Source organism: Elaeis guineensis, chromosome 5 (genome assembly GCF_000442705.2).
Source record: "Elaeis guineensis isolate ETL-2024a chromosome 5, EG11, whole genome shotgun sequence".
Taxonomy (NCBI): domain Eukaryota; kingdom Viridiplantae; phylum Streptophyta; class Magnoliopsida; order Arecales; family Arecaceae; genus Elaeis; species Elaeis guineensis.
The window spans coordinates 43970926-43989758 of NC_025997.2; the positions used below are offsets into that span (position 1 = coordinate 43970926).

Sequence of the window (18833 nt, forward strand, 5' to 3'; positions counted from 1 at the left end):
GAGTCTACATGCCTCTGAGCCTTGGATCCGGATGCAGTTGGTTTTGGATCGGCGAGCCTTTTAACTTCGTTGTTCTTCATTACGATTTTATTCCAGCTTAAGTGTCCAGGGACCTCAGTTTGGGACTTCGAATCAGCGTGGATCTAGCTTCAGATGGATTTGGTTCTATGCTGTGGATAGGCCCTGATTCTGGCTTCAGCTTGGCCTATATTTTAACTTCAGCTTCAGTCTTTATTTTGGTGTCTTATGGTCCTGCAAGAAGGAAGAGGAAAAATAGTGGATGAAAGCTTAAGAGCCTTTCATCGTGAGTTTTTGCTTGAGAGCCCATGAGTTCTACTCGGCTCCTTAATGTTTGTCTTGGGACAAGGTTAAGCTCGGTGCTGACACCCTGTTTAAGAATCGGGGCCTTCACCCTCATCTAAGAACGAGGTTAACCTCTTGTTTAAGAACCAAAGGCCTTTAAGGTTGACATCCGTGTTAAGAACAGGGGCCTTTACCCTCGTTTAAGAATGAGGTTAACCTCCTGTTTAAGAATCGGAGGCCTTCAAAGTTGACACCTGTGTTTAAGAACAGGAGCCTTCACCCTCGTTTAAGAATCAGGTTAACCTCCTGTTTAAGAACCGAAGGCCTTCAAGGTTGACACCTTGGTTTTAGGCTTTTCTTGTGGCAACACATGCACCAAACAACATTTATGAATGAGAAATTATTATCGAAATTCAGTTATTGATGGTACACTCGTAGATTTTCGGAGTTCCATGATTGTGGTAGTGTGGTTCCTCCGAGCTTCCTGCTCTTCCCCGTCGATGTCCCCCAGCTTTAGTGGTGACAACTTCAATGGGGTTGGTCTCCTTTTGGCTTTTCCCACTGGTTCAAACTCCATACTGCTGGTGGGAATCAAGATCTCCGAGCTGTGGCTGAGCCTCTGATCGATTTGACTTCTCTGGAGACTTCCTCTGTTACTGCATTAATATGGCCACATGCTAAGTTCATTTGGCCAACTTTTGGACCGTGGACGTCTTTTTCTCCGATCTCATACTTGCTGAAGCTCCTCTCCCCTCTAGTACAAAGCTCAAGCTGAAGGCATTTATGTTGGCCATCGTAGCTTCCTGCATCTTCGCACTCACGTTGTCAAAATATATGTCGATCCCATCAGGGAAGTACGTCTTCAGTGCAGACTTTAGATCAGTTCTTTCTTGTAGTTTGAATGCATCATCAAATCCAGCTTCTCCTTAAGAAGTTCCACCTTTTACTTTGAAGAGTTGTATATTTTCATGTGATTAATTTGGTATGGATCGGCGGGAACGAAGAGATTTTTCATGATCGCATCCTCCGTTCCGGAAAGGAAAGTGCCCAGAGGGTGGCCTCGAACCTCCCCACACTGGAGCCTGAGGCAACTTTCAGCCTTAGGTCTGTCCACGTCAAGGCAGGTGACGCCCCCCATTTCTTGGAACCCCAGATCCTGGCAAGATTGGGACCGTCGGGGACCTCTTTTGATGCTGACAGAGGTGGTAAGGACGGCCAGAAAACCATTGGGCTTCAGCGCCCGAACAACTTCCAAGGCTAGATGCGTCGGCCGCCTCGATCGGTCAAGGCTCTGGCTAACAAAAACGAAGTCGAAGGTGGCATTGTAGAACGACGGGTGGAAGAGGTCGCCATCGACCATTATTCTTCCGATCACAGGGATGATAATGAGCAGGTCATCACCTCTAAGCAGCAACTCCATCAGCTTGCTCCTCCCCTCCACGTCGAATCTGGGCGACATTGGCAGCATCGGTGAACATGGCGGGTGCGGTGGCCTCGGAGGTTCTTGTGGGTGATTTTGGGGCTGTTGGAGGCCGTTGTTGCTTTGGAGACCCTGAACCTGGGCGAGGTCAGCAACGGTGGAGGTTGTGCATGCGGGAGAGCTTCGGGACTATCATGTATCTAACGAAGTTCGACGTCGAAGGAGGGCGATGCACACGGAGTGTTCGGGATCGTCGCTGGCGGCTCCTACAACAGTGGCTAGCATTTAGATCTCTGTAGCTTTAGTGTCGTCCGGAGCTGGACACAGGGACCGGGGGAGCGGTGACGTTCGTGGGTCACTTCCACGTTGATCGAAGTCGGATGCATGGGAGGCTTTTGCATTGGGGAGGATGAGCGTGAGGGGGCTTTGTTGCTTGGAGAGCTCCAGCTTCTTCTCTAGGGCCTTATTGCCCTTGAGGCCCTGCTCCAGGTCCTCTAGTTTTCGCTTAGGATCGGGAACAGCAGCAGGGATCTCACACTCAGCTGGAGCTTATGAGGCTTGATTCGGCCAGGATTGCTACGGTCGAAACGGGGGTGTGGGAGCTTCGATCGGGCGGCACGTGGGAGAAATGGAGGGCTAGTTCGGTTAGGCCTTTCTTTGGTCTTCTTTTCTTCTCTTTCCCTTTTTTTTCTTTTTTTTTCTTCTTTTTTCTTTTTTTTCGGCCATCTGTAGACTATCAGCGCTCAACGAGGCACTCTGACTGATCTTTTGGAGAAGAGTGATCTTGGTGCTCCGCTTGAGGTTCCCCTTAAAGAAACCCCTTGTCACAGTGGATGACCCACCACCTTGGGATCCCCATACATTGATCATCATTGTGTAGTGTGGTCACCATCAACTCTCCAGCTTTTGGATTGGGTAATCACGTTTGCATCTGCCCTGGCCGTGAATGCCTCCTTTCTTTTTTTTCATGTAGTTGCTCTTGTTGCCAGCTTCCCTACATCCTTTTAGGAATTCCAAAATATGGAGGAGGAAACAAGGAAATAAAAATAATTAAAAATTTAAAATGTAAACAGAGAAATAAAAATAATTCAAAAATCATGGGATTTTCGCATCTTTTTCCTTAGTGGGAGTTTTATTCAGATGTTGCGACTTTCCACCTTGCTCGGATCCTGTTCCAGAATTTTGAAATATAAACAAGAAAATAAAATAATTCAAAAGTTGTGGATCATTCGAATCGTCAGCCCCTTAGTTTGTGGATGGTCGGATCATCTGGCCGATTTGGAGGTGGACGGTCGGGATTTCATCGGTGTCGGAGCGATGTGATGGAGCTCCTCTCGTTGAATGTCACTAGTAATTGGGTGAGCGGAGGGAAAGGAGGGAGGCCTCTCTCTTTTCTCTTATCTTTTTTTTTTATCTGAATGTTGATCTGTTGTGATCTCCTTTCTTCTTTTTTTGGAAGTTGTGGTTTCCTTCCTTGCTTGGACCTTCCTTCCATTTTTTGGGCCGACGTTAACCGGTTCATAGATGGTTGGACCATCCGACTAATTTGGAGGTGGATGGCCGACGGAGATGATCCCGACTTTGGAGCATTGCGATGAAACTCTTCCCACTGAATATTTGCTCCTTCCTGTCAATGAGCTTGGGGGGCCCTTCTTCTAGCGTCAATCTGTTGATGCGGAACTCCATCTTGAGGTTGGGATAGCTAGAGCTAGATGACAACGGCTAGTTGGCGATGGTGATGGTGATGGCGACTGTACCTGCAAAATCCCTGTCGAAGGAGATGGCTCCGGTGGAGATCCTCCGATTCTCAAGTCAGATTTTTGATAACAAGAGAAAGGAGTGAGCGTATTGGAAGGAAAAAATCTTATACCTAGAGGGTCCTTCTTGGTCCTTGTTATCGACAGAAATTGGAGATTGTCAGGCCTAAACCGATTAGCTATCTGAATAGGCCATCCACCTGCTAGCTGGTTATTAGTCATGGGGGGATGGCAGACTATTGTCAGAGATGCTTGCCCTCTTCTAGAGATTCCTGAGAATCATGTCAGGTGGGGCCATCTTCAGGAGCATAGGAAACTCATTTATGAGGATATGCATTGACGAGCAGGGTCTGAGGGAGGTCGATGCTAAAGCGTGGCCGAAGGCTGGGTGGCTCCTGATGTCGGGGGGTCAAGGCCACCACAATCTTCAAAGGACGAAGGCCGGGCACATAGGTACGTCTTACCCTCTTCTCGTCCCCGCCACCCTCTTCTCATTGCCAACATCCTCCTGTTGCAAGGTGACGCTCACTGGATGGCATGTTAAGGTGATGAAGAGGCCTCCTAATAAATAATCGCTTGGAGTGTTTGCCAAGATACCTCCCGGCTCTGGCAGCTAGGGTAACCAGTCGAAGCCAGACGGTCGAGATTAAGAATGATGTTTGGAAGTCGGAATCAAATGACCAAGGTATACGAGCCCAGAGAAGTTGGCTAGAAGTGGGGTCTTTCGATGGGTCCCATATCTTCGGTCGGTGCCAGATTATCTCCCAACAATATCTAATAGGATCCTGTTCCTCCTTTCGGATATCCCGTTGAGTTGAGGTGTTCCAAGAGGAGTCCATTGTGAGACGATGCCGTTTTCTTTGAGATAATTCAAAAATTCTCCATTAAGATATTTTTCTCTTCGATCTGATTGAAGAACCTTAAGAATTTTTCTGTTTGCTTTTCTACTTCACTTCTGAATTCTTTGAACTTTTTAAAGACTTTAGACTTGTGTCTCATAAGAAACACATACCCATACGGTGAAAAATCATCGGTAAAGGTAATATAGTGGTAACTATCCTTGGCTTGCACATCAAATGGGCCACACACGTCAGTGTGTACCAAGATAAGTGACTCAGTGGCCCTTTCCTCATGTCCCACAAAGGATAATTTGCTCATTTTTTTTAAGGCAAGATTTACAAACTGGATACGACTTAGAATTGAATGAGTCTAGGATACCATCCTTTTCCAATTTGTTTATCTTGTCCTCTCCTATATCGCCAAGTCTAAGGTGCTGCATGTTCTTGTGGTTAACATCATCTATAGATCATTTATTTTCTATGGCATTCACTAACTGCTTGTTTACGTTCACACACACATCGACATGTAGGTGATAAAGACTGTCAATAAGAGAACTATGTGCAATCAATTTATTTCGTAAATAAATTGAACAATAATCTTTATTAAAATTAAATACAGTCTTTCTGTGCTAGTACAGAATGAAAATCAAGTTCTGACTAGCTCCAGGTACAAAGTAACAATCTTTTAAAATTAATCTATGGCCTGATGGTAGTCGAAGAGGGTAGGTTCCAACGGCTTCAGCAATAACTATTGCTCCATTGCTGATCCAAAGGATCATCTTACCATGCCTCAACCCTTTATTGTCTATTAGACCCTGCATAGAATTACATATGTAAGCACTTGAATCAATCTAATACCCAACTAGATGTAGAGGAAACCATTAGGTTAGATTCAACAACGAGCATATCTTCTGAAGGTTTGTCATCCTTTTTGATCTTCAGGCTCTCCAGGTATAGCGGACAATTCTTCTTCTAGTGGCCATTATTCTGACAGTGGAAACACTTTCCTTTGTCTGCCGCCTTCTTCGGCTTCTTCTCCTTCTATTTCTTCACAGGCTTGTTCATCTTCTTTCTAGAAGACTTTTTTTTAGAGGAAGAAACCTGCTCTACAACAAGAATGGAGCCCTTTGAACTCTTCAAGGTTGCCTTTGCAGTTACCAACATGTTGACAAGTTCGGATAGGGTGCAGTCCATCTTGTTCATATGGTAATTTACTATAAATTGACTAAATGAACTAGTAAGAAATTGCAAGATCAGATTTACTTGCAATTTCTTCTGCATCATAAGGCCGAGCTTCTTAAGCTCCTTTAGGTACTTGATCATTATTAGACAATAATTGTGGACCGACTGCCCCTCGTGCATTTTAGAATTGAAGAGTCTTTTCGACACTTCAAAATATGTGGTTCGGTTCTGCTCACCATACAACTCTTGCAGTTGAGTGATCATAGCCCTAACAGTAGACATGTGCTCATGCTGGCTTTGCAACTCTTTGACATTGAAACCAACATATAGCACTTGACCTGATCGTCATCATCTGTCCACTTCTCCTGTGCTGCCCTCCGTTCAACACTAGGACGGCTTGGTAAGGCAGGGGGATCTTGATCGAGTACATATCCTATTTTCTTTGAGATCAAGACTATCTTGAGGTTTTTGAGCCAGTCCTTGAAGTTGACACCGGTCAGACGGTTGGACTGTAGGATACGGGCTAAAGGGTTTGGAGTTGACATGGTTAAACTGCGAAGAGAAGAGATTTTAATTAGACATTTGTACTTAAATCTATATTTATTCTAGGGACTTTTAAAAACAAATAGACTCCCACTATTTTTTTGGATCTCTCATACTCTCTGGATGGAAAAACGAAAACCTTAACGCGACAATAATTCTTAGTGGGTACTGTGTTTCCATCGATGTATGTGCACCTCACCTGACAGATATTGGTAACACGTTACACCGATGAGTGGACAACTCTTGTCCAATGCTTCTCCGCTATTGTGAAGTATTCTTGAGAGGAGTTTGTGCTTGGGTGTAAATATGGTGCTTGAGCATTATGGTTGACGTGAGGGGTCAGATTGCTTGCGAGCATTTTATTAATGTGATTATGCGGTTGGTTTAACAGAAATATCAAAGTCTGTCAAATTTGTATATGTAAATTTTGGCATTGAGCACCTTTAACTTTGGAAGATCTAGATTTCTAAAATTTTGAGGACGAAATTTTTTATAAGGGGGGAGAATGTGAGAACTGGTCTGATTGACCCAATTCAGTGTGAAGTCAGTCGGCAAGGCTTGCCGACTTCATCGGAAAGCTTTCAAAAAAAAAAGAAGAAAAGGGGAAAAAGATGACTTGGATTGAAATAGGAGAACCATGTCCCCTATTAATCCATGGCCATAAGGGGAGATGAGGATCAAGCATGACCGGATAAAAGTCGTGCGCCAGTAGGAGAGATTGGATCAATTACGTCTGTGAGATCCGACTTTATTCGAGGATGATCAAGCCTATCCCTTCCCTTTCTCTTCCTATAAACCCCTCTTCCCTCTGTCGATTACCCATCATCGAATCCTTCATCACCTCCCTCTTCCTCGTCTTCAATGGTCATCGTGTCGTCATGCCAAAGCATCGCCACATCCCAAAAATTTTATTTTTCCTTCCTAAACCCATCATTGCCCTATTCCGAGAGTTTCTAGATGGGATACCATCGAAAGATGCCCCGTCGGTCGTACCCTATCATCTCTGCCACCATCGGTGAGCCTCATCTCCTCTCTTTTCTTCATTTCTTGGACCTGGGTGCCACTGTCATGGCAAAAGGGCAGTGCCCCTTTTCTTCATTTTCTTTCGGATCTCTTGTCGCCGTCGATCGGACCGCTGCCTCTAACTGCCACCATGCCACCACCACTGTTGACCCCATCCCCTCCCCTCTGCTCTCCCCCTTGGTGGAACCCTCTACGGCTTGGGAAGAGAAAGAAAGAAAAGAGGAAAAGAAAGAGAAGAGATAGAATGAGAGGAAGAGAAAAGAAGGAAAAAAGAAAGAAAAGAAAAAAAGAAGGCAAACCCGAGATGTTTAGATCATCCAATGATCCGATCCAAACCACGATCTAGATCGAGAATCTCTCTCCTTTTTAGGTTAGTTGAGTTAGATCAAATAGATTAGATCTGGATCATTTTTTCTTTATATCTTTATTGATTGACCAGATCGAGTCTAAATAGTTAAATTTTTCTTGATCAATGAAATAGATCTGATCCAGGATTTGATCTAGATCGAGGAGAAGCATAGATCTAAGGATCAGGTCATATGCCAAAAATCGTAACTTTTGGATTCAACTGACCGTAAGTTTTTTATGAGTATGCAGTGGTTGCCATGACTCTTGCTCATGATCTCGAATCGTGGGCATGACAATAATATAATCTGTCACACTTCGACCCAATAAATCGAGCCAAGCGTACGATAGATGGACGTACATCCTTAGGGTTTAAACCCCTCGAATATGCAAGGCCTACTTTTCACCAAAACAATAACCTTAATTCAACTCAGGCAGTGGTAAAAATAAATTTTCTAATATCTTTATTTAATAGAAAAATAAAGTCTCCATGACTAATAACAAATAAAACAAAGATCCAATGAAATTCAAAATAATTTTTAAAATGTAACCATTTGAATATAGCTAAGCAAATAACTTCCTAAATCCTATGCTCCTCACTGATCGGTCCTTTGCCCCATAAGATCTTTTGGATCTGAAAAAAATAGAAAAGAGAGTAAGCTTTACGGCCTCAGTGAGTTATCAATATCTCTGAGGGATCAAGCATAATTAAAAATTTTTTTCTAAATATATAATAATAGATGCAAATACCAATATCATTTGAATTTTCAAGACATGCCATATGCAACAGTAAGATTTAAAAACCTCTCTTGGTCTTCATTGACTACGGCCACGATCAGTCCATGACAAGGTCCAAGAGAGACTAGCCCCTAAATATGGAACATTTGATCCATCAATGTGTACCAATGATCTGCCCCACTGGCTAGGTCTAAGAGGGAGTTAGCTCTAATTCACACGACCATGATTTGCCCTGTGACAAGGTAAAGAGATTTGTCCTCACATAAGAAAAACGCAAAGCATCAGCGTGTGCAAGCGATCAGCCCTGACTGGCTAGGCTTAGGAGGATTAACTTTGCCAGCGATGAGTCCCGACTGGCTAGATCCAGAAAAAACATGTTTCTGACATATGGCCAACGATCGGTTTCGTTGGCTAGACTTATATCATAGTCTAACTAGAGAGTTTTTTCATTAGTTTTACAATAATTGATTTTTATAGCATAATCATATTATTTTTCATAACAATAGTAATTCAAACTTCCACATCTTATTTTCAAAAAAGCAATAGAATACTTTTTGTTCAAAAACTCATGCAGGGGTGAACATGCATAATTTTCATTTCCAAAAATCATGCAATATTAATTAATCTCCTTTTCAAGTACTGCAGAATAGATTTAAAATAGAGAAATTAATTTATTTCAAATTGTAGTTTGCAATAATCATATCAGTCAGCTTATGCTTGATTCATAATTTGAACAATCATTTTCATGTGAGCATGCATAACATAAATAATTTCTCAAATTTTTAAATATTTATATATATATTATTTTATGAAATCAATTTGAAATACATGATAAAAATCACAGAGAATATAGGAAACTTACTGTTGATCAAATCCAAAATTCTATGATCTTCTTAGCTCAATCTCTAGATCTAATGTTCTTCTAATGATAAAGGCTCTAGTACAATTAGATAATAAGTTTTATTATCCCTTAATTTAGGAAAAATTAAGATAAATAGAAATACTTTCACTCTGGCCCGAGTTTAGGTCGAGGTTTTGGGTCAATTTCGGAGTTAGATCTATACAATTCGGGTAGACCTGGACTCAATCAGATTGAGTCCAATCAATGGGTTAGGTTCACCCAAAGAGATTGGGTCCCTATCTCTTTCTCTCTCTCTTTCTCTTCCTTTTTATTCTTTCTTTCTCTCTTAACCGAACCCAAGACCCCTTGGGGTTTCATGAGGGTTGATCGGAGGGTGGGGTTTTGGTGATGAGGCAGCCAAAGCAGCCTACGGTGGCAGCACGACGACGACCAGAGGTGGCGGTCTGGCCAACAATGACAAGGGTCCCGAAAATAAAGGAAGAGAGGGCATTGCCGCGAAGCCATGGTGATGACACCTAGGGTCGAAAATAGAAGAGGGCGAAGAAAGGCTCATCGGAGATGATGGCGGTGGCGATGACAGCAGCCGGTAGGATGAATTTCGGCGATATCTCCCTTGAAGGCTCCAGGAACAGGGATTGTTGGGTTTAGGAAAGAGAAATAGGATTTTTATGGAAGTGGTGGTGCTCGGCAAGGCAGCATGGTGGCTTTCAGAGATGGGGAAAAAACGAGGGAGGCGATGGAGGATTTGGTGAGGGATTCGGCTGAGAGGTGGTGAGTTTAAATAGAAAAGGGATGGGAAGGGATATGCTCGACTCTCCTTGGATAAAGCCTGATCTCACCGGCTTGATCAACTCAAACTCTTCCCCCCTAGCATACGATTCCTATCAGGTCACTCGTAATCCTTATCTTCTCTTCCACGGCCATAATTAACAAGGGACATGGTTTCCCTGTTTCAATCGGAGTCATCTTCTCCCCTGCCACCCCCAGCGTCTCTCTTTTTTTTTTTTGTTCTGGTGAAGTCGGAAAGGGATGCCGGCTTCAGGGTGAACCGGGTCTAAAGGGACGGTTCTCACAGTACGAGGTGTATCGAACCGTGCTGCTAGTTGGCTGATATGGGGTTTGGTTCTGGTTTAGCAAATTTGCCTAGGGACTTACAAAAATATATGTAGCATCCAATGTAAGGTTCTACATGGATCTGAGCTAAGTCAGCTGACCATCTGATTTGAAATTCCTCAACATGGTATTAGAGCCCCAGTTTCTCTACTGCACACCCTCCTCTTCTCCACCACTTCTTCCCTCCACTCTTCTTGAGAATCCCTAATCCACAATTCTTCTTTTCTCCATCTCTTCTTGGGAATCTTGCAATCTCTCCAAGCCTTTGATGCCTCTTCTGGAGATTCGCAATGGGAAGGGACCATGATTTCTCAAATCCCGTGACATCCAAGTCTTCGATCAATGGAAACCTTCTCATTCCCACATGAGGGCAACTTGATGACAATCACAGGATTTGTTGATTTATGGATCATCCATAGGAGATGCCGTCAACAGAGACCACCAGATCTGTCCACCAGAACCATCCTTTTGCCAGTTTATAGTGATGTTGATGTCTGCCAGTTTGTAAGTCTCACTGCTGGATGCCCTCTGTGCCTGTATGTACAGTCTTCTGATAATTTGGTATATGCATACCATTGTTTATGGTTGTGGAAGCACCTTTTCTCTCTGTCCACGGTGTTATCATGTTTGATTGTTAGTTGTTGTGTTTGGCTCATCATGGATTCTAAACCTGTAGTCTCTCCCATGGTGCTTCCACAAATTACTACCAAAAAATAAATGGTAGTAATTATTTGCAATGATCTAAGGCAGTGAAAAAGCTTTTTAACTGATCAGGGTAAGCAATGTCATCTTACCAAGAATGCTTCTAAGTGAGATGATAGAAGTTTACAGAGTGGATGCAGGAGGAAGCTCAAATTTGAGTATGCTATGGAGCTCCATGGAACCCCAAGTAGTTGATATGTGTACACATCTTGACACATGCAAAGAACTGAAGAAGTTTAGAAGTTTGTCCCAGGGTTCGCTGTACTGGTACCGGACGGCGTGCCGGTGCCGAACCGGTATGGTACGGTACCGGTACCATACCGTACCGACACACGGTATGCCAAGGTGTATTGGTCTGGTATCGGTACATAATTTTTTTTCGATTTTCAAATTTTTTTTTGGGATTTTTTGAAGTTAATAATTGATAAATACAGTCTCAAAATGGCATTATATTGCATATTATTGATATATTTGGATTCAATTTGGAGTTAGGTTGCGGTACAAAGACTTTTGATCCAAAATTTCAAATATATATTTATTTACATTATATTTCAACTATGTCATCTTAAAACTAAAAAAAATATATAAAATATGCATTAAAATGTATTTAAATATTTAAGTACAAAGCGCAATAACTGATATACGAACCTTAAGATGTACTCTGCATTTAATTTTTTGTCGAGTGTCTGTGACACTCGTAGATGTTTGGATCATCAACATAGTCTGAAGGGATATCAATCCAACCCTCTAGCCAAGCTGTACCATACTCTCGAATATTCATCATCCCATAAGGCATCCTCTCTGGATTGTAAGACATTTCAGACCTCTCGCTAAAATTCTGACTCTGAGAAGTATCCTCGAGATGATGGTACGGTTGTGGAGGAGCCCATCCAAATATGTCAGTAGTAAAATCTGATCCGTAAGATGCTCCAGGCTGCATAGGATAGTAACCACTAGAAGATGATGCCTCAGATGCCCTATATGTATATGGATCATAAGGTGGCTGTGGATAATAGGATCCATAATGCGAGGATGATCCAGATACATCCATAGACTTTACTCCACATGCAAGATCGTCCGCAGTTGCATCATGTGCTGGATGACTTCTAGGAGCTCGTCGTCTATATGAAATCAGCTCTCCACAGTCTCTACCGACTCGTCCACTATGATCCCTATCCTGTGTGACATGCGTAAACTGAGACTCACCGATGAATCGAATATCATCCTGTGGCTGTATCTCATAAATGGTGGTCTCCTGTCCTCCAGTTCCTCTCTGATCATCAGATCCATGGCTACTACTACCAGTATCATTATCACTCTCCCTGATGTCCGTATCTGAATCAGATAGCTCCTGTACTCTCGAGAGTGGTGCACGTACAACTGTCTTTTCCTTCCCCCCTTGTGCCTCTCTGTGACTGAGTTTCTTGTGATTGGGAGGATGGATGCCTTCTTGCTGGCTGCCGGGAGGATCGTCTATATATTTCTCGCTCGAATCTCTAGGAAGATGTATCGGATAGCGAGTCATGTGATGAATGAGTCCCTTGTGTCCCCTCAGACTGTGGCTGATCAGCTGGAACCCTATGTGGAATATTTTTTTCTGCCCATTGCTCTGGATCCACCCTGATCTCCCTCACCACTACACTGGCTGGTCGTGGAGGGGATCCTAGCTCATCAAGCTCTGGCTCCTGCTGCTGACCTGCAAGCCATTCGATGATCGGATCGTCATCCTCATCGGCATAATCATCCAGCGTCGAATCAGTGTACTTCAACTGAACTTCCTCCTGAATACATTTTAGCCTCAACTTCAGATTGTAGTGAACATATACAAGATCGTTGAGGTGTTTGTGTCAGACGATTTTTCTGTTTGCTGTAGATAAAGATGAAAGTGGATCAATTATGCTCACAGCCACTAGCAGAGACTATTTGAGAAAGAATATGGACAGCCATATGTCTCAAATTTTCTGCTGACGTTCCAAAATGAATCTACTATTCAGCTACAAAAGCAAAATTACATATCAAATTTGATGATATTATTAAGCAAAATTACATATCAATCTACATTGCTCATTATTGATATGTAATTTACCTGGATTCATCTGCTTTTTGCTTACGACAGTTGATGGGACTCCAAAACTGTCTGATCCTTCTCTAAACTGTTTCGTCTGAAATAAAATATATTTATTATTTATAAATATATCAGATCAAATTTAGTTGAATAATTATATCTGTTTTAAACTAGCATACCTCTTGCAGACATAACGACGCAATTTCTGGATCGGACACCATCTTATATATGACATTGCGAAGAGTAGCAAGAAGCTCGCTGTCCATATCTATACCCGAAATAGTATACTGAAATCTCGGATTCAAGTAATAAGCTACAGATAAATTTCAAGATTGATTAAGCACATTTTTATTTTCATGCTTCGAAAAAATATTTTAAAACATTTTTGAATCCAAACTTACCAGCTAGATGCAAATCTCTGCCCATCTGATAGTCCCAACGGCGCTCAATGATGTTAATGAATTCTTGAGCATGCTCGGGATCATTCTCACTGATCTGTTTCTTTGTCCTCTCCATCATGTAATATAGGAAGCCCATTTGGGGGTATCTCTTGCTGTCCACGGCGCGAAGCACCTCATATAAAGGTTTGATAGCTTTCACTACCTTCTCAACCCACTGCCAAAATGACTGACTCGTCATCAAATTCTCCACATGACTTCCATCAGTGCCGGCCCTCGCATATCTGCTCTCCTGCCACTCGGCACTGACAAACATCTGACGTATGGTTGCTTTCTTCTGAAGAAGACTATCGTGCTATGTAGTTGGTAGCAAACCGTATGATATCCGATCGTAAGATCTCCCCTCAGTATACGTCCGCATCAATGAAAGAACCCATGTGTGGTTGTAGATGAATCTAGTAATGGTCTGGGCAATCTCCACTACCTGCTGCATTCTGCGAATCTTCTCAATATCCATCAATATAAGATCAATGTAATGTGCAACACATGGGGTCCAGTATATCTGCGGTCGCTACTCCATCAGCAACTCTCTGACAGTCTTATATTATGGTTTGTTATTTGTGATGACCTGCACGACATGCTGCTCACTCACTGAATCAATCATCTCCATCAGACCAAGGATATATGTGGTATCGTGCATCTTATCTGAAGCATCAATTGATTTGTGAAAAATATTTTTTCATCACAGTATGTCAAAAAATTAATGATGCTCCGCCTAGTAGGATCTGTCCAACCATCACACATCACTGTCAGACCGTATGTAGGCCATTTATTTTTGTAAGAAGCAATTCATCTCTGTATATCCTCTTTGTTGCTGTCAAAAAGCTGACCATAGATGTCCTTAGGTCCTAGAGGATCTACACTCTGGCCGGTAGCCTCTATGGTTGAAATAGCAGATCGGTAGTAAGGATTGGCTGTTGTATTTGCTGGAATATGGCTGAAATGAAATCATGATCTAATAGCTCACCACATATCCTTCTTCTTATCTTTTTCAGCATACTGTCAATTCTCTGCTGCTTTGAATCCTTGCTGGGCAAAGCATGTGGATCCAAATCCTGAATGCTGACTCCTGCTGGAATATCTCTGGAGGACCTCTTCTTACTGCCAAAAGCTTCCAACAAAGAAGATATGCTGCGTCTGCTCCCTCTACCACTAGGTTTTCTGATTGAGGTAGTCCTCCTTAACTCGAATTCTCCCCCATCAGTTGCTGATCTAGATCCTGATTCGTAGCATGATGGTCCGAATCGCTCTCTGATTGGGCCATCTCCTCCTGTCGGTACTGATCCGCCAAGCTCACCAGAATGGCAGCCTTAATTTGTGCCTCATCATCTGGAGCAGAAGCCTCCTCTGACTCTCTAGAGTGATAAGAAGGTGGCTTTGCAGCTCGACGGTCTACTTCGGTCTTTTTCTGCTTTGTCCTTTTCTTTGCTGCTTTCGAATCAGCAAAGTGCTTTTTCATCAATTGTCGGACCTCTTACGGACATTTTCGACAAATGGACACATCAGGATAACCACCAGCCAGATGCTGCTTCAATCTAGTCACCCTTCCTCCCTTGAACTCTGTGTTGCACCATTTGCATCTTCAATGATGCCAAATCGAGAGTATCTCGTCATGATCCCAACCGATGTCACGCTCTGGATCTTTCTTCTTACTCATTTTTGCAGGTATAACAAAATACTAATTATTTCGAATTAACTGTAACATAACACTAATTACATATATTTTTTATTTGATAATATTTTTTACTATTTAAATATTTATAAAAAGAATTTCAAAAAAATCTCCAGTTAGATTCAAATATTTCAATTGTTTTGAATCATTCTAAACATTATTCTCAATTTCAAAACTAACTTTGATTTTTTATTTTTTTATTTTTTTAATATTTTTTATATAAATAAATATATATTATAAAATAGCTTATTAATTAAAGTGAACGAACGTCATGTTCTAAATTTTTTTCTTATAAATATATGCAAGTATAACAAAACACGATAGTTTAATGATAATTAAAATAATTATATATAATTTTAAAATAATTTTAATTATTATTTTAAAATTTATAAATTCAAAATAAATATTTATATGCTTCAAATAATATTTTTAAATTAACTAAAATATAACACTATTTTTATATATTTTTTATTTTATAATTAAATTTTTTAATTTAAATAATTAAAAAATAATTTTTAAATTTTAAATATTTAAAAAAAAATTTGAAATTAGATTTATGTAGCTTGAATCATTCTAAACATGATTCCCAAATTCTGATTTTTTTTCTTAAAATTTAATTTTTTATTAATTTTTAAATGAATAAATATATAAAAATATTTAAAAAATATATAATTAACGAAAATTAATAATTTTGGTGTCATCATGTAGATCTTCTAAAGATCTATCACATATAATTAAATCATACTAAAATCACAATATTTTGGCATGATTTTCTCTTATTTTCATTCTTTTTCATTCTTATCCTATTTTTAACAACAAAAATAAAAAAAATATTTACTAAAAAAATAACACATTATCTTACCTCCGGCCAAACATCAACCTCTCGAACCATTCTTGCAATTTGATGGAGTTTTTTTCTTTTTTTCTAATTTTTCGGAGGTCTCAACGGTTTCGTTGAGACCTTCATACACTTCGGAAATTTTTTGAGACTTCTCAGAGAACTCTAATATTTCTCAGTCATTTGAAAACTCTCCGACCCCACCCCCCTCCCCACTTTTTCCACGTGGGGGATGTCGGCACGATTCGGTTCACGTCGAACCGGTACCGAACCGACCATACCGTCCGATTTTGGACAGTATGGATGCGAACCGGACCGAACCGGGTGGTTTGGTACGGTTCGGGGGGATTTTTCGAAAAAAAGGTTCGAACCGGACCGGTAAGGTGCCAGTCCGGCTCGATACGCCGCAACGGCCTGGTACGGCGAACCATGAACTTTGTCCATTTGTTATACTCAAGTAATTTAACTTGAATTTATGATTTGTCTCGCAAGTATTTCCAGTTATAGTCTCTTAAGAAAGTGTGAAGAACAGAATGTGCTGTTACCTATCTCTACTAATGCAGAAATAGAGGCAACAATGGTTGTCATTAAATTCTTAGTTGATCTGAGGTCCAAATTTGAATCAGTCAAATCTCAAACTTTGGAAGGTGCATAACTTCCTTCACTTGCTCAAACTTATTCTGTGCCCACGTGCTTCCTCTCGAGATGGTTCTCCAAATGATAGTGTAGTGGTTGATAGATCTGCTATAGTTTCTTCCAAAGGTCGCTGTGATGGTAGTAATTCTAGCATACATAATTCTAAATTTCTAATAGTTGTGGTGGCACGGGGGACGTGGTGGCACGGGGGACGTGGTGGCAGTGATGCACAATGTAAATGTTCTCAACATGGTATTATTGGACACACTTGGGACTTGGAAGACATGTTGGGATTTGCATGGAAAAGTCCCTCGGTTTGCTAATGTGGTGAACTCTGATTAGCCTAGTTCAATTTCTCTTCACCCTCTGCTCTTGTGGAGCAGAATTCTGTTATTATGTCAGAAGAGCAGTATTCGAAGTTTCTTCAGTATCAGGTCATTGCTTCTCTAGCCAAAAGAGGTACATTTAATGCATGTCTTCCATCTAGTTTGTGTATCTCTTTGCCTTCAGCCCTTTTTGTACCTAAATTTGCATTTCATCTCATTCCAGTTAGTAGATTGACCTAACATTTTAATTGTTCTGTCACATTCTTTCCTGATTCTGTGGTTATCTAAGATCAGCTGACACAGAGGAAGATTGGAGGAGGACGTGAATCTACTAGTATGCACTACTTTGACAATGCTTCTTCACTTGTTGATTGTTCTGTTGCAATTTCTCCTCTTCCGATTCATCACCGCCTTGGTCATCCATCCTTGGACAATTTGAAGAGACATGTTCCTAGTTTAAGTCATGTTACATCTCTAGAGTGTGAGTCGCGTCATTTGGAAAAGCATCATGTGTTTCATTTTCTTACTGAGTCAATAAACAGGCCTCAACTCCTTTTATGTTAGTCCACTTTGATGTTTGAGGTCTAATTCATGTTACATCTAAAGTGGGTTTCGGTATTTTGTTACATTTGTGGATGATTATTCTGGAGATACGTGTCTTTATTTAATGAAAGATCATTTTGAGTTATTTTCGATTATCTGTGCCTTTTGTGTTGAAATTAAAACTTAGTTTGCTTTGCCAATTTGCATATTTCGTAGTAACCATGCCAGAGAATATTTTTCAGCCCCCTTTACTACATTTATGACTACTTCTGGCATTATTCATCAATCATCTTGTCCGCATACTCCACAACAAAATAAGATTGCTGAAAGAAAGAATCGGCATCTTTCGGAAGTCATTAGAGTCCTATTTCATATGAATGTTCCTAAAGTTTTCTGGGTCGACATGGTTCCCACTGTTTGTTATCTAATTAATTGTATGCCTTCTATTGTTCTCAATGATAAGTCCTCGCATTCCATTTGATTTCTTCAAGAACCACCATTTTGCTTACCACCTTGTATTTTTGGGTCAGTCTGTTTTGTTTATCAGTTTGCATCCAATGTCAACAAGTTAGATCCTCGTGCTATCAAATGTTGGTTCTTAGGTTACTCTCATGCTCAAAATGGATATTGATGCTATAGTCTATCGTTAAATTGTTTCTATCTTGGCTGATGACACTTTCTTGGAGTCCACTCCTTATTATCATGTCTTACTTTTAACATGACATCGATAAATCCTTTCCCCTTCCAATCAGTCCTATCTCCTTCGAGTCTCCAGTTTCTTCTAGTTCCTCGAATCCCCAGTCACCTAGACCTTCTTAGCTTGTGTATACTCACTAATAGAAGATGGTAGATACCAATCTCCTCGATTCCACCTCTCCTCTGGTTACCTTATCATCATCAGATCTAGTTCAACCTCCCAATACCACTTCAGAGCTCAATCATCGTATCATGGTTTGAAAGGTTAAGCATACCTATACTGCCTACCCTATGTCAAACTTTGTCACATATAATCACTTGTTTCCCTTATGTTCTTTTGTTGTTTCTTTATAATCTCTCTCTCTCTTCCCCCCCTAAATCTGTTTCAGAGACATTGTCTCATCTTGGTTGGAAAGCTGCATTAGAAGAGGAAATGTGTGCCTTAGCAGCAAAATGATGCTCGGGAATCGGTGTCTCTTCCTCCTGGTAAATCTACTGCCTGTTGTTTCTGGGTGTTTTCTATGAAAGTTTATCTTAATGGTACTATTGATAGGTTGAAAGCCTATTTGGTGGCGAAAGGCTATACCCAGATTTATGGTTTTGATTATTCAGGAACTCTCTCTCGTAGCAAAAATTTCTTCATGGTCTTGATTATTCGTCTATTTATTTCTTTTGCTGCTACTTTTCACTGGCCCTTACATCAATTAGATGGCAAGAATGACTTCTTACATGCTGATATCTAGGTGGAGTTTTATATGGAGCAACATCTCAA

The 18833-nt window shown here is 41.0% G+C and overlaps 1 protein-coding gene across 9 annotated transcripts in view; it reads left to right on the forward strand.

The window, feature by feature from the left end:
* The window catches only part of LOC105033375 (CSC1-like protein At3g54510), a 161963-nt gene that overhangs the window by 21181 nt on the left and 121949 nt on the right, over positions 1-18833 (forward strand). The window contains exon 1 of one of the 9 annotated variants that reach the window (XM_073257925.1): positions 9355-10629. The exons of the other annotated variants lie outside the window; for them this stretch is intronic. Within the exon in view, the coding sequence (XP_073114026.1) occupies positions 10468-10629 (162 nt within the window). The 5' untranslated portion in view covers positions 9355-10467. Of the gene's footprint in view, positions 1-9354; positions 10630-18833 lie in introns of those variants that run through there. 9 annotated transcript variants of the gene reach the window in all.